This window comes from Falco naumanni, chromosome 7 (assembly GCF_017639655.2).
Source record: "Falco naumanni isolate bFalNau1 chromosome 7, bFalNau1.pat, whole genome shotgun sequence".
Lineage (NCBI taxonomy): Eukaryota > Metazoa > Chordata > Aves > Falconiformes > Falconidae > Falco > Falco naumanni.
The window spans coordinates 19,459,248-19,470,674 of NC_054060.1; the positions used below are offsets into that span (position 1 = coordinate 19,459,248).

Consider the following 11,427-nt stretch of genomic DNA (forward strand, 5'->3'; position numbering starts at 1 on the left):
CTTACGATGATATTGAAATACTAAATATTGGTGAGTATCATCAGCTAACTGTCCACTCTTCCTGACTTCACTCAGCTCACGGCAGCGTCAGGCATTACTGAAAATGAGAGAACTTTGTCTTTTTTTTCCTCTCTAGAACAATGAGTTATTATTATGCTTACTGGCCAAAAAGGATGTGCATACAGCAGTGCCCTGCAGACAAAAGATAATGAGATATTCCCTGGCCTATTCTGGGGCAGTGACTTTAAAATAAATTTCAATAAAGAGAATAAAAAGTATATAACTTTAGACGCGTATTTGATGACCTAAAGGGAATAAATGTTTAGTACCGAGCCAAACATCCGGAGAAGACAGAGTACTTGAGGCTGAGTAGTGAGCTTTAGTGTTGAGAAGCTGAAGTCCATTAAATATTATTTGGATACTGGTGGATTTTGGATCAGGCCCTCAGCTAATGGAATATTATCCTTCTTGGTGAAGCTTGACAGCATAAATAAAGTAACAGGGCAAGTTCTTTGCCTGGGATGTTTGCCTGGATAGAATATCTACTGTGAGTGGCAATCCACAGTCAGAATAAATGGACCAAATCCAATATTAATTACAGTGTAAGGTTTACATATTATATGAGGCAATAATATTTCATTAGTGCTCTGGAAAAGAAACACTGGAACGAGCTCTTAAAATCTGATTGAAATAAATTACAGAAGCTTGCATCTGGACTGGAGCAGTCTCTGCCTTGCCTGCACTTTCTGTAAGGCTGGATTAAGGCAATATGGAAAACAATAAAATGATACACGCTGATTAAATTTACAAAATATTTTTTAAAAATCAAAGTATTTTTATCTTTTTTCCATGCTATATCCAGATTTGTTTTCCAAAATCTGCAATCAGCTGTCATGAAAGCAGTGTGAGAACAGAGCCAAAACTTTATAAAGCTTGGTGGTCCAGCCCAGCATAGCATCTTTTTTAGCAAACCCCTCCAAACAGTAGCGTCATGTGAATTGACTACTGGAGCACAAATATGAGTAAAAGAATTTTAATTTACCGAGTACAGTCTAAAGCAGTGCTATGAAGACTGCTAAAAAGCAACTCCTCTTTAGTAAGTGTTTTTTTCTTTATAATCCATGGTTTGCAGTACAGGAAAAGCCTGCCGTACCACTGTTCAAGTGTAAGGCAAATGCAGAACTATGGAGGCTCCCATTAGAGGAGGGTGTCTCCCAGTAATGCTGGCCAGCCTGAGGCAATCAACAGCACTGCTAGAATAAGAAAGCAGCCTCAGTGACTGGCAAATCCATCAGCTGGAAAACTTCAGTACCATTTTCTAGAATCCTGTGCAGACTAGACAGAGAACATGGCCTAGACAGCCACCCCAGCTGCGAAAACACCACTAGTGCCCAAAGGCAGTGGCTGTGTGAGGAGATGCTTATTCTTAAAAAAAAATTTATTTCAGACAAGAATCATCCTTCTCAACTGGTGTGCTTGGTTTCTGAGGATGAAAAGACCAGGGGAAGACAAAGTGCGTCCTGCCTGTCAGCACAAACAGCGTCGGTGTAGCCTGTCAAGTGTGGAGTTGAACACTGTGAGTGGACAGCAATCCAGTAACGGGAATATGCTCTACATTGGGTTTAGGGGGCTGGAAGGGGTTCACTGCACACCTACCACTGATTCAGGGGTGATCTGTGGGAGGATGACCTGCTCACCAACAGATGAAGAAAACCTGCTGCACAGTGGCCACCCCTCTGAAGGTGACCCAGATTTGGCTAAGATCTTGGAAGAGGTCAGGTACATTGCAAACCGCTTCAGAGACCAGGATGAAGAGGAGGCCGTTTGCAATGAATGGAAGTTTGCAGCCTCCGTAGTGGATCGGCTCTGCCTGATGGCTTTTTCAGTCTTCACGATCATTTGTACAATCGGTATTCTAATGTCGGCACCAAACTTTGTAGAGGCTGTGTCTAAAGATTTTGCTTAATTCCTAACTAAAATCTGATTCTCTGAAGTATGATATGTAGCAAATAAGAGTGTGTTTTTTTTGTCGGATCGCTTGTTTTTAATGAGTATACTGCTTCTCGTTGTCCACTTTCTTTTGCCCCCCTTTCTGGTCCTGAGCTCCTTTCGGAAGAGTGGCACCATTTCAGAAGGGAAGCCAGGGATTTCTCCCTGGGCTGCCTGTGCACAGCTCCTCTGAGCACTCTCCTGTGGTAGATGGAAGTGACATATACCCTTCTGAATGACAGGGTATCACACCACCCTCTCTTCACATTTGTGAAGTGGCTGTTACAAAACAACAGGTAGGCAATGCCAGAAATGTCACTTCTTCAGACTTTGTTAGAAAAGATAGAAGGTGGTCCCTTTTAACTGTCAGAATGAGTGACTGTAAACACCTCGGTTTAGGAGAGGATTAAACTCAAATAGGTGGAAGCTCAAACAGTGGAGAGAAAAGGGAGAAATCACTGTTTTTTCAGTTACTGCTTCTTACTGAGTCATGGTATGTAGCTCTTCAGCTCACTCATAACCAGTCAGATCCGTAACTCCCTGCATCTTACAGAGAGCATATGTGACTTTACAGCATTCCGAGTTCACCTGAGACACCAAAACCCTGAAAGTTAAGATGATACAGAACATAACTTGTCCTTCTATATCTTTCTGGATTTGACCTAGAAGTTTGGACTGAATTCTTAAACAGGCATCACAGTAATTTTTGCACCGTTTCCTACTTCTCCCTAGAAAGACATTCTTTCAACTGATGACCTTTTAACTATCAAAAAGAAAATGAAGGATTTCTGATTCCTTTATCCTCAACTTGTTTAAAAACACACACACACAATTGATCTTTACTGTTAACTGGAAACTTGGAAAAAGTAACTCAGTATCTTTTACAGGCTTAAGTGTAAATGAAGAATCTAAAGCAAAAAGAAGCCATTAAATCCTGGATCAAGTTTTTAATTTAAAAATTGTTTGTTCTGTTGCGTACTTAGCCTTTTATAGACCTCCATCTGTTGAGTCATTAGAACATGTCTTTACAAGAAAACTGCACCTTTTCTGCTCAGTTTATCATCTAAAGAGCACTAATGAAAAATAAAGCTTTCTTGGGTCTGATATAAACTATGAACTGTATAAATATATATTTATATAAACACACTGCATATATGTCCAAGGAAAGGTTGAGACTTAAATACACATTCTCTTAAGTCTAGATAGACATTTGTAAAGACAAACCCAGTACTTTGTAACTTTATGTTATTTCTCATTCTGAAATTCTCCTGTCAAAATATGCGTAGTTTTCATATGACTTCGATGTCTTAACGAGAAGGGCTGAGCTGAGAGTACCAGGACCTCAAACTCCTGGGTACAAACCAGCTGAGGATCAGCCTCTTGCTGGCACACCAGTACTCCTGACCAGTCATCTAAGTGGTAACAGATGTGGGAGAGGATTACTTAGCACTGACTGCTTGCATTATCCTACAGAATCCCCCCAACTTGTTGGCTGAGGTCTTCAGAGACACACATGGAGGCCTGTTGTTGTAGCATGTTTTTGCTGTAAAAGAAACTCAAGGCCTCAGTTTATCTCAAACAGTTAAAATGAAATGATGAAATGCTTATTCTCCCTAGGTAACAATTTCCTTCTTAGAGTCTGCTCTCCTGAGAGCAGGAGAGCCAAATTTCATGTAAACCAAGCTCAGAGTCACCACAGGTACAGCGCATCACCCGAGGGAACACCTTGCTCAAGCACCTTCATGCCAGAGAAAAGGGCAGGAGGAGTGAAAGGAAGGCAAGATATTTCTTACAGTTTGTGAATTCTGTCTTCCTAAAGGTTCATTCAGAATCTCACACTACAAAGTCAGGAGCAAAGCATTCAAATCCTTTTTGAAATCTCATCTTGACACCACGCCTCAGATTTACCTGTGAAGAAGTTGTATTTTCAGGACCAGTTATTAAGAATTAGCCATGCAGTTATCCCTGCAAATAGTTTCCAGTTTGTAGATTGCATACAAATAGAAACTACGAGTCCAATCTCTGAAGTACAAGTTTTTTTCATTTGTGAATAACTACACGTATCATGTGGCATGTACTGCTCTTCTGAGTAATGTTTCTAGACTAGGCATCCTGACGTGAATGCTGATTTGCATTAGTAATTTTTCCTTCTGCAAGTATCCCTAAGTAGCTGCGTAGGGTGTTCCGTTTAGTCTTTGTGAAGTTTTGGGGTCCTCTTGGAGAAGAATTTTTTAAGAAGAAATGAAGACTTTTGGGGACTACCTTGTACAATAGACACAACTATTGCAACCATAATACATGACGCATGTAATATAGAAGCATGACAGTAGCCCTCTTTCCACCAGAATCCATTTACAGTATCTGTAGAAATCATCTTGCTAAATACAGGAGTTCTTCACAGAAGGATGGAGAAAGCAATTTACAGTTTGACAGTAAACCTCATTATCAATGACAGAGATGCCTACGCTTAAAAACCCGAGACTGGTATTTAGCCTTTAGTGAAGTCCTGCCAAAGTCTGTAACGTGGAGCTTGTAAAACTGTCACAGTTTGTAATAATGTCAGCGAATACCAGGTGTTACACAAAGCAGCTGTAAGACACCAGCATCATGCCTACACCACTGCCTTTATCATTGGCAGGATTAATGAAAATGCACCAAGGGGACAAGTGAATCCTAATTTTCCTGTTAACAGAACCTGTAAACGTTTGGTAATAAGATTATTATGAATTTTAAATACAACAGTGACAACTCGGTTACATTATTTTGCATCTATGAGTTAAATGTTCCTAGAGCTGAGCAAAACTGGTTTGTTTCTTGTCAAATTGTGTGCGTCAAATATATTTGTGTATGCGCTAAACAATATTTTGATCTAAATGCTGGGAAAAACATTTATTTACAATTCTGGGCACGGAGATGGCAATTAAATACTGTATACAGTACGTCTATGTATTAAAACCTACATATTGATGGTAAGGATCTGCTATAATCTTAGAGTCCAGAGAGAGGATGAGTAAGTAGTTCACCACAACTAAGCTATGACTTGTCTGACAAATTCAAAAGCTCACTCTAGAGCTCAGCTGTCATGTATGATACTACGTGTGAACAATGTATATTACTTTTTCTGGTTTTATATTGAATTGTATTGAATATTTAAAAGACTTTTTAATATTTAAAAGGATTTATTTAAGTGTTAGTGCCAAAAGAGTTCCAAACAAAATTTTAAAAGGTTTTAAATACAGATAAATTAAACAGTATTTAAAATATTAAATTATTTTATATATGAATTGATACTACTATGTAAGACTTGTTTTTAAGGTTTCTTCAAATTCTCTTTACATTCTCTCTAGCTGCAGGATGTAATCTCAGCTCACCTGCAGCAAGTCAACGTTTCACCTTCTTTAACAAGAAAAGAAGGTAAACCAAAGTCCCAGATTTTCTTTTCTTTTCTTTTGTTATACTGTTTTTTACATTAAGAAACATTGCATAAAGGGCATTAGAAAGAGTCGTTACATCTGTCAGGTACTGATTGTCATTAAGAAATTCAATAACTTTTCAGTCCAGTACAAATAAAAGATTTAGATCAAGAGACTTTTCATTCTTTCTCATTCTGCTAAGATGGAAACAAACTCAAGCAGTAGAAAACATGACTAGCCATAAAAGAAAGAAAAACGTCTTTAGATCTATCAATCTGGGATGACAAAGGTCTTCGATAATTAAAAATACATTCATATCCTCCTAGCAAACCCATCCAACACCAAACATACATTACTTCAGCCTTACATAAGCGATCAAAGTTAGCTGAGTAGGACAAATGCCGTTTAAGTTTTGGATTGGCCTCAATGCCCGTAATAATTTACTACTTGAAATTTAACAGAGTAGAGAGAAAAAACAAATCCGTACCAGCTGAATAAACTGCTGGTTTTGCCAGCTGCAAGTCTGGTTTGTTGGCTACTGGTAAAAATACATCTAATCAGCAGAATGTCCCCCGGATGGGGAAAAAAACATGTCAGTGTAGTTTTCTGCAGACAAATGAGTTGTACTGCCTACATGCTGAACCAGCGTCCTGAAAAGCTTTCGTTCTTTACAACAGCCTGCTGAGTATGTGCCAGTACTAAGAATCAAGGGTTGCTGAACCCAAGATTTTATTTTCTTATAGCTTCCGCAAGCTTGTAAGGAACAGCTGATGACGACTGGTTTGGTCAAGGTCACCAAACGAAGTCCTACAAGTGTGTAGTTGTTGCTGAACCCAGCCTGTCTTTGGGTAAGAGCTGCCACGGGTCACAGTGTCAGACACTGGGGTCACACTGGTGGCTGCCCACTCTGTCAAGCTGACATTCCTGCCTTCTCTCCTGGAGCGCCGGGAGGCAGGACATCCTGCATCAGACAGACTGCTACACTTCAGCACAGCCGGCCAGGTGTAGCTCAGCACACACCAGGCAGTTCCCTGCCACTGGGTATAAACCCACCGTCACACGCACCCCATCCCTGAAGCATTTGTGAATGGGAATAAAAACAAGACTGCTGTGTGCTGCTGCTCGCAGGCGTCGGGGTGGTTAACGTGCAGGCTGAAAGATGCCCTGGTTTAGGAGTTTTGATCTAATGTCACTGCCCGGGGGGTGGCAACGTCCATAACAGCACAGGGTCTTGTGGCTATAGAGAGTAACAGTATCAACCATCCCGTTTTAATCCTGTAAGAACAGTTAGAATACATTTTCTCTTCAACAAAACTGACTACTTAGCCTAATCCCCTGATATTAATACACGAGTAAATCTTAAAGGGCTGGGAACAGCATCTGCACGTTACAGCAAATCTAACCTGGTAATCAAACAGGACCTCAACAGGACTACAACTACAAATGAAAGCCTGCCATTATTACTTTTTTTTTTTTTTACATTGCTTCTGCTGCTTAAAAGAAAACTTTAACATTTATGTAACATTTATTTGTGCTATTGCTATATAAGCAATTTGCAGATGATGGCATAGAGAAAGAATAAACAACAATCTCTCACGCTCCAATGCCCACATTCAAAATTGCCATTTATTAACAGAACATGAAAGTATTCAAATCTGAAACTTAGCATCAGCGTCTTATCTAGGCGCTCCCTGTAAAGATACTGCTAGTAAATCACCAAGTTTTTGGAGCTGCAGTGGCTTGTCCTGTAATAAAGCTATACAGGAATAGCAGTTTAAACCCCAAAATAATTTGAACTATCTGCATATTTTTACCTTAAAAAAAAAACCAAACCAAAACCTAACAAAAATTTAACAGCCAGAACATGATATAATGCTACTTTGGAATATGCGTATGTGAGAATAACATCCATAGATGTTTTCCTCTTAACTAAACAATTCAGAATATGACCCAGTGCCTCAGTGCCTGTAAAAGGCAGGGAATTCTTTCCTCTGAGTCCAGAAGTCTGTGATCAGGACTATATGCAGTCCAGCAGACCTCACAGTTCTCATTTACACATTCCTCTGGTTCACGGTAGGCACACAGATGAATTAAGAACAAGCTAAATATTAAATACTTACATTAAATGTGCTTTAGGCTTAGAAACCAAAAATCTGCATCCCAGAGCAAGATGTATGTACAACATACCTCAGACAGTATTGTCTTACCTCTCTGTGCACGTATTACATACAGCTGTGAAACATTTCCATAATAACTTTGTTACTAGAAAAGAATTCTTGTCTTGAGATGGCTTTTGCTGACACAGCACATTCATTGCTCCCTGTCCTTCTTCCAATTTCTGGCTAAGTGAAACCTAATTACCAGGCTATTTTGATCAAAATTCAGGAAGAGTATGCAAAAGTTTGACCCTTGACTCAAGAGAGAATAGTCACAAAATGACATTACCATGCCAAGTGGCGCCCTGGATAGGATGCGCTCTGATGGAGCGTTGGTGCCAACGCTGCAGCGCACACATGCCTGCGGTGGAGGCAGCTCTCGCAGATGGCAGCAGCATGCTTGCACACCAAAGCAGACTCACCAGATCCACTGTGTGTGGCATGAAAAGTAAGTTTTCCTGGTTCTTCTGACTATGCTGTGTACGTAATACGTTTTTATCATTTTACTCATTTAATAAAATGTATGTAAATGAGTAATATTTAACTCATTAAATGAGTTAAATGGGTAAAAATGAGAATATGCTGTCTTCACGGGTTAGTACTTAGCTCGACTTGAAAGATATTGCTTTCTTTTGATGAGGTAATAACATAAGAGACTCGGAAGCGAGAGGTTGCAATATGTAGCCCAGTTGGTCTTTTCTTAAGACTGTCAGAAACTAAGCTGAAACCAGGTTAATGACATGCACAGTGGTTGTAGTTCTCTCTTTGCTAAACCAGTTTTAAAGCCTGTTGAAGTTAAACTCTTGCATCCTTCTCTGCACTCAAGGTTAACATTATCCTGCCTGCAGTTAGCAAAGACCTGTTGTAACACTGCTTGATGAGACTTTACACACCATCCATGGTGTTTATAACGGAAAGTACCTTGCAGTGGAAACAAGAACAAGCTGCGAGAGTACTGTATCTCTTAAAACAAGCTGTAAAAGGTAAAAAGGGTGTATGAAGAGCTTGCAGAGAATGGGGGGAGGCAGGTTTGATATGATCATCAACAGAGAGCTGTGACATACACCATGGGTACCACAGCTGTACGCTGAGGCCCAGCCAGCCATCGGGAGCTGTTGGTGCCAGACGGGGGCTGCGAGGGGGCAGGTCCATGCTGCCTGGGGACAGGTCAGTCACAGGTGGCTACACTCCACTTTGGGTCTTTTAACATACATGTGCATAGCCACATTTGTGACAACTGATCTGACCTGCGCTTCATTTAATGACGTACATATGCGAAGGTCTAGCGCTGGTTGTAGCTTGAAGCCCTCTTGTCACTTATCTAATGCAGAGGCTGCCCTCCCTCTATTTCTACGTGTACATATAAAGCCTGCTTCTTCAGGGAGACAGAGCTGAAACAAAACATACTCAGTTGTAAATAAACACTTGCAAAATATTCTGAAAAATGTATGCAAAGCAAATGTGTGTGTTAGCTCAAAATCAGTATGGTTTCTGCTGCTAAAAATATACTGGAATTCATGGCTTTCCAGTAGTTTTTCAGTTGCAGTAGTGTGCCGGGGCTTTTAGTATGCCAGCTGATAAATGGGATGGGGGTAACAACCTTCTTGCTGAAATTCTGAAGCAATCTGTGTGGGTTGAATGGGGTATAAGTGAAAACTCCTACGGCCAGCACAGCTTTTAGTCCTAGCACACTACAGCCTGCCTTTTAACAAAGCGCACTGTTCTTTTGCAACCATTTAATGGACTGTTCTGTGCACCCAATGGAAGCAAGCTGTAATGAATGGCACTGCAGAGATCTAAAGTGTCCAGCCTCAGTTCTGAAATAACTGGATTCATGCCCACTAAATACAGTAACAAAAGCCCATTTATTTTCTCATGCGCTTTCCCTAGTGCACTGGAAAATGTCCTATCTACTTGCAGCAATCTAAAACCTGCACAGTGCAAATTCTGAGACTTGTGTCTCCAGACATTGGCTTTATCATGTTTTAACAATAACCCTACAACAGGAGATTTAGCCCAATATTATGTACAAAACACACCTTCATTCTGCAACTTTTGCAAGTTCAAACTCTTTCGCCCCTTGCTCCAAAGGCCCCAAGAAGAGCAGTGTTGTGTCTGCACAGCAAGCAGAGCAATAACAGCCACCAAAAGATGTCTTCTCAGAGCTAAACAACGTCAAAACTTTTTGCATAAACCCAGAGCTCTGAATTGCAGTATTTGTCACCTTCTATACATACACCTAATTTAGACCATTTGGGCTCAAGAATAACTTAATTTATTCTCCAGTTCTTCGAGATATCAGAGATGGCATTTTCCATCTCTCAATTCTGTCATTAGCATGCACTGCGTTCAGTCGGAGCTTTTGCTGCTGACAGTTTCCATAAGAGTCTTCACCTCCAGTGAGAGTGGTGAGTGTTTTCTCTTGAACAGAGTTAGTATGAAAACTTCAATAGTCTTTCTATAATGCCACAAACTGCATAATTGATTTGGAAAAATGATCTGCATTAGGGAGCATCACGAGGTTACAGGTACTCCATACTACTTTTCTCCAGACAGTAGCAGCATTGATTTTCCCATTCACTCGACAAAAAGAATACTTTAAGAAAAACTCTTCCTTCGCGTTACCTGACACACACGCCTCTGCCTATGCATATTTTCTTCGCTTAACAGAGCGGAGCCCAAGCTCCTGCTGAGTCAGAAAGCTGCTGGGGATGTGCGAGTGTGGAAAAGCTGCTCTGCAGGCAGCGAGCGAGCCATATTGCCGTTTGCTACAAGCCAGTAATCTGCAGGGCAGAGGAGAAGACTAGGCACGACTTCAGCAAAGGCAAAACTCTACAGGGAAGAAGTTCAATCCTTCCTCCAAAAGTTGTTCCTCTTTGCCTATCCAGCTAACGAGACTGTCAACACAGATGAAGAATACTCTATCATAGTGTATTTAGAAAGATTTATGTACTTTTTTTTTTTTTTCTCCTTAGTCAAGAGAAACAGGCACATCCAAACACGCCAGAAAAAGGCTATTTTCTAGATAAGGTGTAAGCAAATTTTGTTTACCTGTAAGTCACTGGCTGACTGGCTGTAGAGTCTAGGGCAAAAACCAGAGCTGAGGCAAATTTAACTATTTAATGTATGTTACCATATACTATCTAAATACTGAACAAAATGTATTTTTTGTTTCCATTTTGTTCATTTTTTTGTTTAAGCTGTAAAAGCTGTAAGGTTTTTTTTTTTAAAAAAATAATTATATTTTAGGTAATACTTTCAAAGCAGTTTAAATGCCTGAAGAATGTCAGCTCAATTTTCGAACAGGATTTACACACTTACACCTGAAGGGCTCATATTCTTAGAGGCAGCTGAGTACTTTTAAGAATTTGGTTCAAAAACATTTTTGAAAACAGAAGTCTGGTGAACATTCATTTCCACTAGGAAAGTCACTAGGTGAAGCACACTGAAGAGCTTAGGTGGAAAGAAGCAAGCTTATGCAATCCTCACTGGTGGTATTAGTGCAAATTGTTTGCTTTCTGACATGAATTCCCCCACTGCAAGTGCTGGTGGAGTTACACTAGATGTATGGGTAAGAAATTTCCCTGTAAACGAGGCTGGTCTTTTGGTATAGCTGAAGAACTTCAATTTGGTTGACCATCTCTCTAAAGAGATAAACTGCATTTATTAGGATTGCATGTAAGGTTCACAAGACAAAGAGTTTAACTATATTATTTATATTAGCATTTTTTATCCATTATAAGGAAATGAACTTGAAAAAATCAGGGAACTGAAATGGAGAGGAAACCTTCTTACTTACTATTTTATATTCACAGTATTCTGAACTGTGATCTGCAAAACCAAGAAGGACAAGTAATATTGCGTGCCCA

At 40.0% G+C, this 11,427-nt stretch overlaps 1 protein-coding gene across 2 annotated transcripts in view; it reads left to right on the forward strand.

Annotated features, from left to right (window-relative positions):
- Window positions 1–5,573, forward strand: part of LOC121091882 (neuronal acetylcholine receptor subunit alpha-7) — a 44,966-nt gene extending 39,393 nt beyond the window's left edge. Inside the window, exons 10-11 of one of the 2 annotated variants that reach the window (XR_005829071.1) lie at window positions 1,448–2,285; window positions 5,337–5,573. Coding sequence is in view for 1 of the 2 variants with exons in the window: in XM_040602137.1 (XP_040458071.1) it covers window positions 1,448–1,966 (519 nt within the window). In the remaining variant the exon portion in view is untranslated. Of the gene's footprint in view, window positions 1–1,447 lie in introns of both variants that reach the window. The other variant, XM_040602137.1, reaches the window with a different exon arrangement.
- The last annotated feature ends 5,854 nt before the right edge of the window (window positions 5,574–11,427 follow it).